The sequence below is a fragment of the Meriones unguiculatus genome, chromosome 17 (assembly GCF_030254825.1).
Source record: "Meriones unguiculatus strain TT.TT164.6M chromosome 17, Bangor_MerUng_6.1, whole genome shotgun sequence".
Classification (NCBI taxonomy): domain Eukaryota; kingdom Metazoa; phylum Chordata; class Mammalia; order Rodentia; family Muridae; genus Meriones; species Meriones unguiculatus.
The window spans coordinates 98,764,290-98,781,599 of NC_083364.1; the positions used below are offsets into that span (position 1 = coordinate 98,764,290).

Below are 17,310 nucleotides of genomic sequence, written 5' to 3' on the forward strand. Positions count from 1 at the left end.
CTTGGAGAAGCACTTGGCAAGCAGAGGCGTGCTCTTCCACATTTATCTGCCCCAATCTTTGACACTTGAGTCACTCAACCAGTTCTGTCTCTGCAGGACCCTCGCGGACTCCTGGAGCGCGGGGCCAGCACGCCAGTTTGCGCTTTAGCTGCCCCTTTAAGGGTTCCCGAAACTTTCTCGTAGCTCCCGGCTGAGCCTCGTCACATCCGTTAGCCGGGGCCTCCCGGACACGTTCCGAGGAAATTTTGCACTCCAGTTTCCCAGGGAAGAGGCGCAGCCCGAGCCCCGTGCGCGCCAGGCGCCCATCCGTGACCTTGGCCGCGGAGGAGGGGCTAGGCCTGCGGGGCGGTGGCCACCAGAGGGGGCAGCGGCTAAGAACTTAACTCGGCACCGCCCTCTCCAGCCTCCTCCTCGTCCGCCCCGCCCCGGCCCGCCCCGGCCCGCCGGGGACCGCAGCCCGGCGGGTTCCCGGACTTGCCGAACCCCAGTGCGGGGATGGGAGCGCTGCTCCGAGCGCTTCTGCTCCCGCTGCTGGCGCAGTGGCTCTTGCGCGCTGCCCCCGCGCTGGCCCCGGCGCCCTTCACGTTGCCCCTTCAGGTGGCCGCGGCCACGAGCCACAGAGCCTCCGCCGTTCCGGGGCTTGGGACCCCCGAGTTGCCCCGTGCAGATGGCCTGGCGCTCGCACTGGAGCCCGCAGGGGCTACCGCCAACTTCTTGGCTATGGTGGACAACCTGCAGGGGGACTCTGGCCGCGGCTACTACCTGGAGATGTTGATCGGGACCCCGCCGCAGAAGGTAGGAGCTTGGGGCAGGGGTAAGGTGTGTGAGGGAGGATGAGGGGGGTGTCATTGTCTCCGCGCCGTTCAGTGTCGCCTCTAAGGCTGCAGCTTTCCCCGGGGAGAAGAAAGAGCTGGGGTTGGGGCTGCAAGGATTGGGTGCAGAGCCTAGGCACGCTGGGGACACGCCTGGAAGCATAGCTCAAGGGGTGTGAGCAAATGTTTCAGAACTTAGTGTCCCTCCCGAGCAGCTAAAGGGACCTATAACGCATTTCCTCCCCAGGAGCGACGCCTCCATCCAGAAAGAGCGGTGCATGGGGCGGGGGGGTGTCTTGGAAGAAGGTGCTGTTAGGTGGAGGGAAATTCCTGGAGCTGATACCCTCCCTCTAGGCTGTCTCATTGCTAAAGAGACTATTGGACAGCGTCCAGGCGCTCTCCATGAGCTCAGCTAAGACTCCAGTTCGAAGGGTCTCTACCCGGTGGAGTCGCCTTCCTCCCTGGAGTTGCCTTCCTCCCTGGAGTTGATTTGCTGGCTTCCTTGTAGCTGTCGGCTTCTGGGCGCGGTGCAACCGCCAAGGCATGCACCCTGCGGGGTTGGAGAGTATGAATGCCATTAGCTGCTGGGGAACACCGGGCGGGTAGCAAGGCGAAGACAAAACAAAACGCAGTCCAAACAGCTTTCTTTTCCCGCTCTGTGCCGATGTTCATTTAACTCTTCTGTAGCGAGGAACAGGGCTCCCAAGAACGGAATCTGGCAAGAAAGAGAAACGCCTCCCAGAAGTGCCCCTGCCCTCTCCGATCTACCCGCTGCGAGTGTGGTTCGAATTCGAGCTGTCTCACGGGTTGAATGCACCATATGAAGATACTTGATTTTCTTTTTAACACTGTCGCTGGGGGTTTTCATGCTGATGTGATTGCCCGTAAATAGAACATGCTCATGACTTTTATACGATTCTAGTTACTCAAGACTTTAAGAATAAGACAAGCCACGCTAGTTTTTAAAAAGAGAAACCGCAGAATAACTTCTGTAGTTGTTCAGACCATCAAGAGTCTATTTTTCTGCTCAAAACTTTGGTTGCAGTTGCTGTACAGGGTCCGGTGCGCCCAGTCCAGGAGGGGCTGCAGGGCAGGGGGGAGGGGCCTGTGTCAGCTGAGGAGGCTTAGGGGCCCTGGCAGTCACCACCCTGGGAGCCTGATCCCAGGGGGTGGGATCCCGTGAACTGCACAAGACAGGAGGGACCTGCCTCTTCTGTGCAACACCAAAATCTTTCATACACAGGCCTGGACTGATTCCCCATTTGGGAAACTTCTATCCTTAAGGATTCTCTCTCCTGAACTGAATAGGATTCTGGCAGTTCCAGGGCTGAGGAGAAGGGAACCAGGAAAAGGCTTTAAGTAGGAGGAGAAGATTGCTCTGGCAAAGCTCTCCTACACTATTGCTTGCCTTTGTTGATAATTCAGTGACCTTTACTTTAAATTCAGTGATACAGTTTAATTAATTTAATTGGGCAGAATGTAAGGAGCATCCAGGATTGTATCCTTACCACAGCCAGGGAAGTAGTCCCTCCCAGGTCCAGTTGGCCTGCAGCATGCTTCCGAGGAAGACTGTTCTGTGAGAAACACAAGTATTGTTTCTGCATTCCACATGGGGTGAAGTGCTCTGCACTGTTGCCCTGGCATGACGGGGACAAAGATTTGTGTAGCGGGTAATCCCACCGTGAGCACCAGGCGCTGGCGACTGGCCTTGCTGTCTGCTTTGTAGCAGCTCTGGCACCTGCAGGGGTTTGCAGCTAGCTCATGAAGGCAGTAAGGAGGTGACCTCTGAACCCCAGAGGTAGTTCCTACTGAAGGAGTAGGCACCAGGTCATGCATGCATTTTCTTGTTCTCTGAAACCTCAAATAAAATTGCTTAGAGAAAGACAGAAAAGTAATAAATAACAAGACTTCTTCAGATTTTAATAGCCATAGCTAGTGTCTTCCGTCTTCATGCATGAAAAGCACCTTGACAGATGTGTTCTCTCTCACAACCACACCCTCATAGCCTTACCATCTTGTGTGTGTGTGTGTGTGTGTGTGTGGTGCATGCAGGGCTATGTAGGCATCTTTGTGTAATATATAGGTGTGCATGTGTGTACGCCCGTGGAAGTCACAAGCTTAGGTGTTGTTCCTCAGCGGGCTGTACACCTTAATTTTTCAGTCAGGCTCTTGGTGGGATTAAGCCTTCTATCTCTGGCTGTGCTTGGGCTGCAGACATTCACTGCAAACCCCAGCTGCTGTGTGGCCATTGCTGTGTGCCCAGAGTGGCAGGGGTGAGGTGTGGAAACATTGGATGACTTGCTAGGGCAACGGGCGAAGAGGAAAGGTAAGGAGTGGAGGCCAGGTCATTAGACTGAAGACGACAGGCAGACCAGGCTCTTCCCTGCATGTGTCCTGTCTGCTTTCCCTTTTTAGTGCTACAAGTGCCCTTCCTAGGTAGTAGTCCCTGGCCCATGCTGGAGTGTTAGGGACTGATGGCTGAATGTACCTAGAGTCTTCCACATACTGTGATCACCCTTCCTCCGCCCTTTTAAGGCCATGCTCAAGGACCATCTCAACAGTTGGATTCAGGGAAGTGCACGAGATGCTCTGTGAAAGGATGCTGCCTGAACCAAAGCTCAGCAGAGTCCTGCTGTGTATGGGAAGGCCAGCCTTGGAAGTGTGCTTACTCCTGTGTGCTTTCACTAAGAACTAGGAACCACTGTCCTGCCTACCAAAGCTGTGAAAAGTTATAGGCTTCTGCCCAGCAGCCTGGGAGAGCCTCAGGGCCCTGCCCTGGCAAGCAGGCCCACGTTGGCATGGAGATGAGAATCAGGGTTGCACAATGATACCATTATGTGACTCCTATCTAACAGGAGAACCAGCATGCACTGGAACGATGCAATTTGGTCTTATTAATAATAATAAGAGTGTTCAAAAGTGATTATAATTATAGCAATTTACATTATTAAAATATACTTTCATGCTCATGCAATAAACCCAAGTGAAGAGACCAAAGGTCCGCAGCTTTATGCTTTATGGTACTTCAAAAGGGCTTTGGGGGATTTCTGTTGGAAGATTTTCTGTCACCTGCATTAGTATGGATGAAACAACTGGCAAACTACCTTCACATTTAAGCCTTCAAATGTAAACATTTAACAAAGTGCTTTGGCACAAAAAGTACAGAATGAGCCTCTATATAATGTAAGCATTTTCTTTCCTTCTTTCCTTCCTTCCTTCCTTCCTTCCTTCTTTCTTTCTTTCTTTCTTCCTTTCTTTCTTTCTTGTCACCTGGGGCCCCAATCACATTAAGCTCACAGTAAGTGAGGCTGGAAAAAGGAAGGCAGCCAGTCAAGGGAAAAGGATTCATCAGAGGACATGAAAGGCAGACAGACAGCACTGGAGGAAACAGCATGAGTGCTCCCTTTTTCTTGCATGTCCAATGTAGGTTGCCATGCTAAATGTTTTTTTCTTTATCTCTTCTTTTTGTGTGTGGAGGTGTGGGATCAAACCCACACTTGAAAAGCATTTCATAATTGAGCCTTGTGCCCCCACCCCAGGCTAAGCAGTTTTCCAAGTTTGTCTCCTTGGATTTCATGCCTTCCTGTGGAGACTGTACAATCATTTGACTTAATTTTAAGATGGAAGCTGAGACTTGTCCTGAGTCATGTCTCCACAGCCATTTGATGAAGAGGCAGGTCCATCCATCCTATCAGGCTTGAGCCCCTGTCCTATGAGTCCCCTGTCTCAGCTATCATGACTTCAGCCATCTTCCCTTTTCTGCGTGTTTGGGAGTTGCTGAGGGCACTGAGATGCATTTGTGTTGCATATGACCAGGGGAGTGGTTCCCCTCTCTGAGCCCTCAGACCACCATGGTTAGCTCTCTTACCTCTACATTAGTTTCTTGGGCTTCCCTAATGAAGGTCCATAGACCGGAGGCTTAAAGCAATTGAAATCTATTTCTGGATGGCTCTGGAGGCTGGAAGCCCACAACTAGGCTGTCGGTGATGAGACCAGCCTTCCTGTGAGGTTTCAAGGGAGGATACTTCACTTCCTAGTCTGAATGGTCTGGAGTGTTCTTCACTTGTAGCTGCATTGCTCCAGCCTCTGCCTTCGTCTTTGCTGACTTTCATCCTCTGTATGCATCTGCCTCTAGACCAGTCATTATAAAGACATCAGTTGCTGACATGCCTTACTGTGTATGCACTGTTTTATATCTGCAAAGGTTTCAGACAAGGTTCCAGGCTTGGATTTCCAACTCCACATAACAGTTTGCATCAGCACTGGACTGCACAGATAATTGTGGTCCTGTAAAAATGCATGGTCCATGAGGCTATAACCATCTACCTTAGTCACCTTTCCTGTTGCTGAGGTAGAAGACTGATAAAAGCAAGTTAAGAGGAAAGGTGAATTCTGGCTTCCATGCCAGGGACAGCCATTGTGTGGAGAAAGTTGAGGTAGCAGGAGCTTGAAGCAGCTGGTTATGTTGTTTTCACAAACAGAATGAAGCAAACAATGAAGGCACGCTGCTGCCCAGCTCCCCTTCTCTGTTATACAATCCAGGATCCATCCATCTCCCCTCCATTAGTGCCATCAAGGCACCCCCGCAGGCCCATCTCCCAGCTGACTCTAGATTCTGTCACACTGACAGTTAACACTGACGGTCACACCATCTAAGTGTGTCTCATTATAACTGTGATATTTTCACAATGACAAAATTGTCTAATGCTGCGTCTCGGGACATACCCCATCCATAAATAGTGCCTGCATCTACTTGGGGGAATACAGTTTTATTCTCAAGTTCTTTCTAAGTTTATAATTTTATAGATTCCACTTGCCAGTTGTCAATAATTTCAAGCTGGAGTTCAACTGAGCATTAAGACTGCTGAGCAGATGGTGCTTTGGGTTGTTTGAGTCAGGGGCCTGTGGTAAGACAGTGGACTGGAGAAGGGGTCAGTGGTCGGGGTTTGTGATGCTCTTCTGCATTCTGTGTTAGGTGCCCCGTTACAGAATGGTCCTGCAAATGTTTAACATGTCTGTTGTCAGGTGCCTCGTTCTAGAATGGCTGGAATTCATGTGTTTTAAAGCCACCCAACTTCTGCAAGGTTAGATCAGCAGTATTTAAACCCAATGGGTAAGAAATACTCTCGTTGAAGTTTGTGTTCTAAAGACTTTATCAGGCACCAGCCATCCCCAGGAATCCGGATGTGTTTGATAGGGAAGTCTGTCCAAGAACTCTTTCCTGACACACCCTGAATATCTGCTTTCCTGAGCAGAGGTGGGTCAGCCTAACCTGTTTTTCGAGGTTAGCTGACCAGTCTTCCCGTTTCCTTCAGGTTGCTTGCAGTCCTTACTAACTAAACACCAAGAGAGAAAGAGTAAGGTTAGCTGTTGATATCTTTGTTTGCTTTCTGTTGCTAATAACAAGATACCACAGACTGAGCAAGTTATGGAGAAGTTTGTTTTGGCTTGTGTCTCTGGTCCAAAGTTGAAGGCCTGTGTCTGGGGCTGTATCCTTGTTGGCAGAGTCCCAAGAAGGCATCACATGAAGAGGCCTAACCAGACTGGCTTTTGGAGCTGACCCACCCTCGAGGTACTTTGTCAGCAGTCATTCTCTTATCATCTGAATGGATTCACATGCCTAGTTAGAGCCTAGATCAACCCCTCAAGAGCCCACCTCTTCCTGTATTGTAATAGGGAATTAATGTGAATGTGAGGGTTGGAGTGACCACCAAGTTAAACCATAGTCATTATTTTATATTCTGCCTTATCCTTGTGTGCTCCGATCTGGTTGATTTCTCTCTCTGTATGGTCTGGTCACATGCTGTAGGGTTATTTTCCATCTTAGCTTTTGGCTTCTGGGTTTTAGGTTTGGGTGGGAGGTCCACACAGGCTTGGAACTGATAATGCCTGCCTTCTCTCCATGCAAAGTACAACAGGAGCAGGGAGGTTCTGTGTGTGGATAAGCAAGAGCCATCTCAGTTAAGCCTTGCTTTAATTTTTTTTTTTTTTTTTATGTCTGGGCACGGTGGTGCAGGCCTTTAGTCCCAGCACTCATGGAGGGAGAGGCAGGCAGATCTCTGTGAGTTTGTGGCCAGCCTGGTCTACAAAGTGACTCTAGGACAGCCAGGTCTGCACAGAGAAACCCTGCCTCATGGAACCAAAACAAACAAACAAACAAATGTGTGGAGGTCAAAGACCACTTGTCAAAGTCAGTTCTATTCTATAGTGTTGTCCCAGGATCAGACTCAAGTAATCAGGCTGTGGACAAACACTGTAGTCCATACTGAGCCATCTTTCCAGCCCACATCTCCTTTTTGACTAATAGTGGGCCTTCTGTCCCTTTGGAGGTCTTGCTGTCTGCCTGGTTCCTTCCGGTCACCCTTCTCTGCTGCCCAGCCCTGGCCAGTCATTGTGGATACAGGTTAAGTAGTGAAAACAAGCAGACTGTTTCTGTGAGGAGATGCCCTTCCTGGGCCTCGCTAACTTCTAGTTGCGAAGGCATGATTGTGGACAGAGTGTATGGAAGGATGAGTGTCACATATTCTGTGTCATTTTCCTGACCATGTGAGTCTGTGTGTATGAAACACAGTGGCTTGTACATCACTCAGCTCCTCTTAGTCCATGCTTGACACTATTGCTACCCAACAGAAATGGTCATGTTTTAGAATTTCCCGAAGAAGAATTACCTGGTCATGCTGACATGCCAGGCTGGGAATAAAAGCAGTGTTTTTGAGTTAATGACCAGCCATCCAGTGCAGGTCTCTGTGTGGAGGATGGGTTTTATTAACTGGTACATAGTATACCTGTACTGGGAAGCACACAGTGTCAGTGCTGCTGTGTTAGGATGATGAGGACTGGGGGTGGGGAAGCAGATGACGCCTTGGATGGGCTCCATCATTCCACAATCACAATGGGGAAAAGTGTCTCTTTCTACCTCGCAGCAGCTTGAGAATGTCAAGGAGCTAAGCACCGTCACTCCGTCCCACTGCAAATCAGCACTGGCTTCACTTTAGAAATGGATTCAGCAATGGGAAGGAAACAAGTTCTGTGTTTCAGTCACGCACACCCGCTGCTGGAAGCCAAAGTCATGAGACAGGCCTCCCAGAAGGTCGTGCATAGAGATGTGTGAGGGTATGTCTCTGACAACACTGAAGTCACTGCGGTCTGACCCTGTACACAGAGAGTTGTTGCTACTTACACAGCCACATCTTGCTGAAGGTGGGCATAGATTCCTGAAGTGTCTGAGAGACATTAGAACCTTTCCATCCTATCTAGTGCCAAAGAGTTTTTCCCATTGGAAGTCCCTCTGGGCAGCAAGTATGTCTGAGTGGTGTGGTATGCCCAACACTTGAGTGCTGAACCCAGATCTGTTATTTGCTGGACATTGGGAAGGAATTTAATTGAGCTGAGCCTCAGTTTCCCAGTTTATAAATTGGGGAATTTTACCCTATGATCTGAGGTTTCGTGGAAGCATGGCCCCTCTTCAGTTATAACCTGTTCTATTGGCCAGAACTTTTGATGAATCATTTGGGGAGCTTCAGAAAAGTGGGATCTAGTGATTCAGTCAGCAGGAACAAGAGCTGCTGCTGTTCACAGGCCACATCCGAATCATTGCTGCCAGGAATCCACTGACTCACAGGGCTGGCAACAATGCAGAGACCTGGGACAGGGTCCACACTTCCAGGCCTGAGATTCTCCTGTCCCTCAGCTGTGCAGTATTCCGTCCCTCAACTCTATCTTAAGGTCACTGCAGAGGCCAGCACCTCCTCTGCCCTATGCAGAGTGGCCATTTCTATTTTCCTAGACATGTCCTTGGGTGCTTCTCTCTCTTTGTTCCCTTTAGTGATCTCTGCTTTAGGCAGATTATATTCCAGAAGCTTCCTTGTGGTGGGCAGTTGGAAAGCCTCAAATACAAGGATGTACTGCTCGGAGTTGCTGTGCTGAAGGCAGCCTTTTGAAATGAAATTTACAGCCTTCACTGTAAATCCAGAGAGCTTGAAACTTCCAGTATGCCACCAAAAAGGCAAAGTGAAGAAGAGAAGGAAGAAGAAGAAGAAGAAGAAGAAGAAGAAGAAGAAGAAGAAGAAGAAGAAGAAGAAGAAGAAGGGGCTATTTAGAACCCATCAGATGCTCTGAGTCTCTCTGTTGACCTTAAAGGGCCTCTGTTACCTCTGTTGCTGCCCCCACAGTCATAGGTGCCCAAGGATCTGCACGAGGCAGTGCAGATGGAGCTGTTACCTGTGGAGGGGTAACAGTCTGAACCCTCATTCTCTCAGTGAGCCTGCTCATTGTGCTAACTGTTTGGCTCTCTTCTCACCAGAGCTGTCCTGGTTAGGAAAGTTGAGGCACCCCTAGCCTTGTCACATAGTCAGATCACTTTATTTTTATTTTTTCTAAAAATCAATTTTAATTTTTGTATATGTATGTATTTATCTACATGTATGTATAATCTTGTGAGTTCTGGTAGAGTCTAGAACAGGGCATTGGTCCCTTGGACCTGGAGTTATAAGCATTAGGCATCTCCTGATGTGAGTTCTGGGAGCTGAATTCTGGCCCTCTGCAAGAGCAATAGGTGATCTTGACCCCTGAGCCATCTCTCCTACTGGGCAGCTTTCTTTAAATAAGCTGTTCTGGGCTGGCACCGTGTCACTCAAGGCTTCAGTGTCCGCCTGTGTCAGACACCATGGAGAAGGACAGAGAATCTAGCCTGGAAAGCAGCTGTCCCAAACATCTGTGTTCCAAATGGCAGCCTGACCTCAGGACTGGCCTGTTCTTAATTTTCAGTGTTATTTTCCAGGGCCATGGTCTATAGCGGATTAGAAGAAAGAGAACTAAGAGGTGGGCTCAGGAGCTGGGAGACAGACTACCTGCCACTCAAGCATGAGGACCAGAGTTCAGGCTCCAGAACCATGTGAGAGGCCTGTCCTGGTACAACACGGCTGTAATGTCAGCGTTGGAGAGGCAGAGACAGGCAGGTATCTAGAGCTCACGATGGGCCAGCGAGTCTATGCCTGTTAGTTTTTGTCAAGGTGGCACAACTACAGTCGTTTGGAGATAGGGAACCTCAGCTGAGACAGTGCCTCTAACCCACTGGCCTGTGGGAAGTCTGAGGGGTTCTCTCGGTTGGTGATTGAGGTGGAAGGTGAACTTGCACAGTGGCCTGGGTGTTAGAAGAAAGCACGTGGAGGAAGCAGTGAGGAGCGAGCCAGTAAGGAGCGTTCCTGTGTGGTTTCTGCTTCAGTTCCTGCCTTCCTGTCCGGCTCCAGTTTCTGTCCCAGCTTTCCCCGCTGAAAGAGTGTGATGGGACGTGTAAGCCAAACACTCTCCTCCACAAGCTGCTTTTGGCTTTGCTGTTTATCACAGCAAGACTATCTCAAAAAGTGTGACAACTCACGACTAACAGCCAGGGTTTTATTCTGGCCTCCACATGCATGTGAACACGTGTACACACACTCACACATGTGAGTGCTGAGCAAGAAAGCTTGGCTGGGGATAAAGGGAGATTGTGCTTGAAGCTAAAACCCCACAAACTCACCTCTGAAAAGTGAGTTTCCTGTTTGCTCAGAGACGCAGCAGCAGGCACCTCCTGCTGCAGCACAGAGGTCCAAGAAAGGCTTGGGGGGCGAGGGCTACCAGAGCCACCGACTTCCTGGAACCATAGCACCTTTAGCAAAAGATGTTTTCAGTAGTTTTTGCACACGGTAAAATCTAGTGTGTCATAGTTTTATTGTACTCTTATCAACACAAATTTTTAAGTGTAGCCATATAGGACATTTTGCTCACCAGAGGGACCACATATACAGAGGTGATCACCTAGAGCATGCTGGGATTGAGCTGTCTGATTGCCTTGACACTGCAGGCACTGTGGGGTCTCCCAGCAGGCCTTTCTCTCGGATTGACGGTAAGGCTTTATGAGTAAGCTTGTGTAGGCCCATCATAAGGTACAGTGCTGCAGTTAGAAACAGTGCATCACACTCAAGAAGTGCAATGGGAGACATTAATACTGTCTATCACGTACTGTGTTCTTTTGTTATTCGGGAGGCTGTGTATTCTACATATAATAAAAATAGAAATAGTACCCGGCTTCAGGCTGGCCCTCTAGCGGGGTTACAGAAGGGAGCGCACCACCCTGGTGCGGTGGCTGCGGGCAGGCTCTTCTAGAGCAGCTAGTCTGCAGGGGCAAGGTTGTGCTATCAGTGAGTTCAAACCATGCAAGCTCAGTCTGTCAGTTTCGGGATGAGATTTAAGAGAAAGGTTTACAAAGGCTTTTATATTTTAATCTGAAAATAGGACAGGGCATCTTGCTCAGTGGTTAGGGTACTTGTTATTGCAAACTCACGTCAATTCTGGCAGGGTGTGGTCTCCTGCCTATAATTCCAGCCTGGAAAGGTGAGGCAGAGCACCCTCAGAGCCTGCTGGCTGATGAGACCAGGTGCATTGATGAGCTCGGGGTTTGGCTGAGAGACCCTGCCTTGGGAATACAGCGGAAGAAAACGAAGGGATGATTTCCACATCAGCCTTGGTCCTCCATCTGCACAGGTACACATGAACACAAGCACCACACACACACACACACACACACACACACACACACACATCTTAAAAGGGAAAACATGTACGCAGGATTTGAGGAAGGAAAATGTTTTGGAGGAGGAGCAACAGGGTAGACTTATAAATCCTGTGTGCAGTGCTCAGGACGGTGATAAGCTTGTATAGATTTGTACCCAGGACCAGTGTCTACACCAAGGAGCCTGGCTGTGTAGGAGGCTGCATTGTGTGGTTTTTGTAGGTACATGCTGTGATGTTCTCACAACACGCAGTTACCTGACACATTCTCATTGTTAGGTTGCATAACTATATGCAGCTGTCAAGGTAGAGCAGTATTTTAAAATCATGTTTGATTAGTTAAATATATATAAGTAAAGTTTGGCTTAACTTTACTACTTCTTCAGAGGGAACTTCTGTTGTCCCTCGTTCTGGCCTCTCTCTATCCCAACAGTAGAGCCCATAATGCTGCTTGGATTAGCCAGGTTGTAGGCAATGTACTGGCTGTATTTATAGAAGGCAGCCTCACCTTGCACCCAGAATGACCCTATTCTTTCTCTCCATGTCTGAGCTGACACATCACTGGGGGCCTTCTGTACAGACACCTTCGTTGCTATCCTGGGTCATGAAGCTGGCTGCCTAGAGTGCACGATCCCAATCTGTGTATCAAGTGTGTGGAGTCAGGACTGCAGACCTTCAACTTTAAGCCTACTTGTTCTCCAAGCCACTCCCCCGGGACTCTTTGGGGGTCTCTGCACATCCAGGGGGATACAGGACTTTACCCTTTCCCATTTCTCCATGGGTCTGTAAGCACCTCTGTGGAAGAGCAGCAGGGTTGCTGGGGGGGCGGGAGAGAGTCTGCAGCTCTGGCCATCGGGATTTGAAGCTCTACACTGATGCTGTGGACGAGCTCAATGCATCCGCCACCCCTGGGTCTCTGTACTTGAACTGCCTCTTTACCTCTGGAAGTTTCTGAGTAATGTTAGACCCTAGCGAGTACCCTCTGCTTTCGCTTGGCACCATGGCTTTAGTTTCCAACAGCTCTTTCTGTGGGATCTTATTCGTGTTGCAGCTGCTTTTTCTTTATGATTTGTTTGACATGTTCTTCCTGCCTTTTATGTTTTTTCCTGAGAGCCTTTTCTCTGTCAAGGGACTCTCTTAAACATCTTCCCATTTTTGGCTCTCTGTTCCCATTTGAAGGAAAAGCAGGAGGGGGTGTGATGGAAGCTCAAAACTGTGCACATTGGTTGAGAACATTTCCATTGCTGACACCCATGTGTAATGTTAGAGACATGCAGTGACTGGACTCTGTGTGATGTGATTGTGTGCAGCATTAATAGGCTGAACTCAAATATCTTCCATCTTCTTCACACCCAAAGATGCAGGTCAAGAGGTACCAACTGTGGCACCAAGTGGAGCTTCTCTGAAGGGCTTAGGAAAATCAAAGGTCAAAGTACAGGTGTGGCCCCTTCATATTATTTTAAAATTTTATACTTTTAATTTATTTAATGTATGTGGTGTTCCAGGTCAGCAAGTGAGTGGAGGTCTGAGGACAACTTGGAGAAGTGAGTTTTCTCCTTCTGCTGTGTGAGCTGCGGGACTGAATACAGTTCTTCAGGTGGTAGCCAATGCCTTTCCCTGCTGGGCCATCTCGCCATCTCACCATCTCAGTTCTTCTGGCTTTAATGACAGCAACAAGACCTTTCTAGACAGCCAAGTTCGAAGCTGTAGACAGAGGTCAGGAGACACCAAGGATGTTGAGGTGAACATATATCTGAAATAGTCTCTGGAGGCTTTCCACAGGAAGAAAAATCAATCCCCACTTCTTCAAATTACTCCAAATCTAGTTTTCTATTTACTTTCAACCAAAAATATTTCAAATGGTTCACACTCATCACTTTTTTGAAAAGCAGGAAAATCTTATTTCTTATAAAAAATCCGCTTGTTATAAATGGGCAAAATTGAAGGCAAATTTGGTGTGTGTGTGTGTGTGTGTGTGTGTGTGTGTGTGTGTGTGTGTAGAGTCTTGCTCTGGATCTCAGGCTATTCTAAAACCTACTATGAAGTCAACGTTGGCCTCAGTCTTATGGTGATCCTCCTGCATCAGCCTCCTGAATGCTGAGACTATAGCTCTCAGAGCTATCTTAATGTTGTCTTGATGATGTTAGTAGCAATATACTTATTTCCATTAAGGATGATGAGGGCCCTGTGGAGAATCTAGAATCATGAGAAGAACACCCAGGACTTTCAGATGATGTGTACCTAAAGTAAAAAATAGTATCCATAGGCAAACCTGGACCATGGCCTGATTTTATAAATAAAGGTTTATTAGAAAGCAGGCATGTTTGTTTGCTTACACATTGCATCTTAGTTCATGAGCTGTAACTGAATTATGGTTGGATAATTTGTGAAGGACACAATTTTATGTAGCTCATGATTTTGGAGTCTAAGAAGTCCAAGGTCAAATGAAGACCTCAGTCTGTGACTTGACATGGCAGAAGGTATTTTCATATCATTACAGGGCAAGCATGCCAACCAATATCTCTTCTTATCATAAAGCCACACTGAGGCCTAATAACCTCATTTTATTAACACATAAATGTTTGAGGTTAAGTTTCTAACATCTAAATTCTCAGGGACACATCCAACTCTAGCAGGCTGCATAGTGGAGGGGTTGTCTTATTATCAAATCTGAAATGTTTTGATCTGGTGTGATACAGGAAGCATTTGTGGACTCTAAGTTAAACTCTCACTTGCTGGTGAGGGAGTGATAAGGAGCTACCTGGCCAAGAAGAGTTTGTCCCCAAAAGGAAGCTTCAGGTTGGAGGCAGCCAGCAGTGAGTGAGAAGCTCCACAGAGGAAGGAAGCCACTCAGGATATGAGCCATGCAAATCATATAAGGACCGTCCTCACCCTCTGCCTCCACCCTCCCTGTTTCAGAGCTGGAGACATTCATGCAGAGTCCTAAGCTAAGTGGGAAGATAGTCACATACCTAGCCATACCACCTCCCTGCTATAAGCTGCAGAGTGCAAATCAGGCCCGTTTTATTAGAATCCAGTCACTCTCTGGCTTGCCCCAGTAGAAGCTGTTTCCCAGTGACTTCAAAGGTTAGTCCTATTGGGCAGTGATTGGATTGGGATTGGCCTTATGAAGGGACTGATGCTTGTCCTGCCAGGTGAGGTGGGTCTCCCAGCAGTAGATTAATCCCTGAGAGGGTGGACAGGTTCTTAGAAAAGAACATCCCCATAGTAGAAGAGAAAGGCAGCTACACGGCTTGTTCCCTTCCCACCATGTATCTAGGAAGCCAGGTGTTGACAGGTGTTTGGGATTTCCAGCCTCCAGAACCATGACCACAGTGGGCTTCTTTTCTTTCCATAGTACTCAGCCCGGGGAATTATATTATAAGAACATAAAATGGTTGAGGCAATACCAAGCAGAAGCTTTAGCAGTTGATAGGGCTGGACTTGCAATGCCTAAAATCGGTGTATTTCTACAAAGCTAATGGGCATGGGTAAGCCCTATGGAACATTTCATAGCACATGTTTAAAGACAGATGCGTAGTAAGAGAAACTTCTGTTGCAATGTCCCATAACGCAAACTCCATGGAAAGTAGTTCTGGAGTGTCTAGAAGACTTGCATATGCATTTATCTTTTAATAGAACTTCAGACATCTATTTCTGGGGGGCCGGGTTATGCAAAGGTTATGCCAGGGGAAAACATGAAAAGCAATTCACGAGGCTCCACTGATGCACCAGTGCCAACAGCAAGTGAGAAGAGTCTCACACTCATCATGAGGGGACCCTCTTGTGTGTTCCTGACACACCAGCACCCCAAGGAATTGAGCAGGGCAGGACTGTATGTGACTGCTGAGAAAGAAACATCAGGACAGCATTCTACTGTTCATCTGAGGGCAGCATGCACATACAAGAGCCTTGTTCAAGAAATGGTCCAAGAGAGAGGTCTCCAGAGTTAGGATGGACACAGTCCAGGGAGCCTGTGATGATCCTGGGGGTGGGGTGGGGGAGACAGGAAATAAGTTAGAGAAGCCTTGCCTTGGTCTTCACCCAGAAGAATGAGGGATGGGGTTTTTCTGAGTTGTGATAGGATTGGTCTTGTTGGGTCAGCTGCCAGGTGTACAGGTCACCAGTGACTGTGGTTCACTGAGACCTGAAGCTCCTTGCTGGTGTCAGTGTGCAGTTCTCCTCATGAAACTGACCTGGTTTATTTGTTTGTGTTTTCAAAATAAGATCTCTGAAGAAACATGAGTTCTGTGATTTTCATCCCAGAATATCATGGTTGTGGATTTGCTGAGTGCTCTTGTTAAAACTACACTCTTCTGTTTAGAAAATGCTGGAAGGAATGATAAACACAAATCAGTTCCCTTTAAGCGGGTGTTTTAACACCTTGAGGAACTACTTTCATAAGAACCTGCTGCTGTGGGCAATCTTGAGCCATTATCTGTAAATGTTTCCATTATTACAAAATGATGTCAGTTTACTACCTATCAAAACACTCTTAAAACCTTGAACTGGAAACAGAATATTTTACATACATAAAAAGTCTCCCAGTGATTTTGGTTGTTTAAAAAAGGCAATAGAAGGCCAGTGAGGTAGATTAGTGGGCAAGGGCACTCGATGTCAAGTCTGATGATCTGAGTTCGATCCCTGGGACCCACAAGGTAGAAAGTAAAACCAATTCCTGAAGGTTATTCTTTGACCTCCACACATGCATTGTAGCAGACACGCATATGCACACTAAGTAAAAGTAACTACCTTCTGCTGTATGTGCTAGAATGATGGACTGGCATAAGGGAGGTGACAGCTTTCTCGGCACCATCTCCACTGTACAGATAAGGAAACTGAGGTACTAGCTAGTTGCCTTGCTGAGGTAATGCATTCATGATGAGAAAGACAAGAGTTCAAAACAGATTAACTGGTCCCAGAGTGTGTGCTGTCACATATTTGGTAAATGTCAGACCTGGGCCAACATGATTCAGAGGGAGGCATACATGGGTCACAAACATATCACAGAGGAGTTGGATATGCAGAACTGTTTCACTGAACTATGTTTCCAAAGTCACTCATCTACGAAGGTTCAGGAAACCTCTAGAGAAGAATGGGCCTCATGTGATTCAAGAGCAAGTGCCAGCTGCTCACTGGAGTCAGTGTGTTTTGGTTCTCAGTCATTGTGTATACCCAGTAAATATTCATTCATGAGCTCTTTGACTGATGAGGTCCTCAGGCATGGTCCTTGGAGGACACACCTGCTCCTTCGTGAGTGACATCCTCTACCAATCAGACCCAGGGCAAACCAAACAATATTTGAAAGTCTTTGCCGCAGAAATACTGGCTTCTAGCAGCAGGGCTCACTCCCTCGGGAAGTCTCTAGAAAGGCAAAGTATTGCTGGGACTGCTCAGCTGTTCCCGCTAATGGAGAGGTGAGTTCGCTTTGCACACCTGCTAAGTCGTCTCCTTCCCAAGGCAGCCCTTTCTGCCTTCCTGTTGAGGGGACAGCCAGGTGAGGGGGCGGCTAGGAGGAGTTTCGAATGCTGCCAACAACTGTTGGCCAGTCCAGCAGTAGAATGCAGGTCCCCACCCTACACCTGAACCCTGAACGGAGGCGGCTTATTTTGATACCTGTATGTAGATAACACCCTCATTGGCCTCCACCTGTGATTGTACAAGGAATCAGGGTTGTCTTGAGATAGTTTCCTTCCCATTTGAACCAAGGAAGCTGAATTCTAAGAACTTCCTCTAGGACCTAGAGGAAGAGTCTAGGACAGCCTTTTTTATGGCCTCTGATTGGGCTCAGCCGTGTGAGAGAAGCTGGTGTGTGGTAGATTCCAGCTGCCTCCCTTCCTAGCTTCATAGCCTACACTCAAGCTCCATGAGGCCAAGTTTACTGCATTCTCCAGCTCTAAATTCTCACCTTGCCTAGCACTACTCTATGCACTCTGCCCCTTGAGGCTGG

At 48.0% G+C, this 17,310-nt stretch overlaps 1 protein-coding gene across 1 annotated transcript in view; it reads left to right on the plus strand.

Annotated features, from left to right (window-relative positions):
- Nucleotides 1-307: 307 nt before the first annotated feature.
- The window catches only part of Bace2 (beta-secretase 2), an 80,716-nt gene continuing 63,713 nt past the window's right edge, over nucleotides 308-17,310 (plus strand). Inside the window, exon 1 of the mRNA XM_060370838.1 lies at nucleotides 308-795. Within this exon, the coding sequence (XP_060226821.1) occupies nucleotides 496-795 (300 nt within the window). The 5' untranslated portion in view covers nucleotides 308-495. The remainder of the gene's footprint in view (nucleotides 796-17,310) is intronic.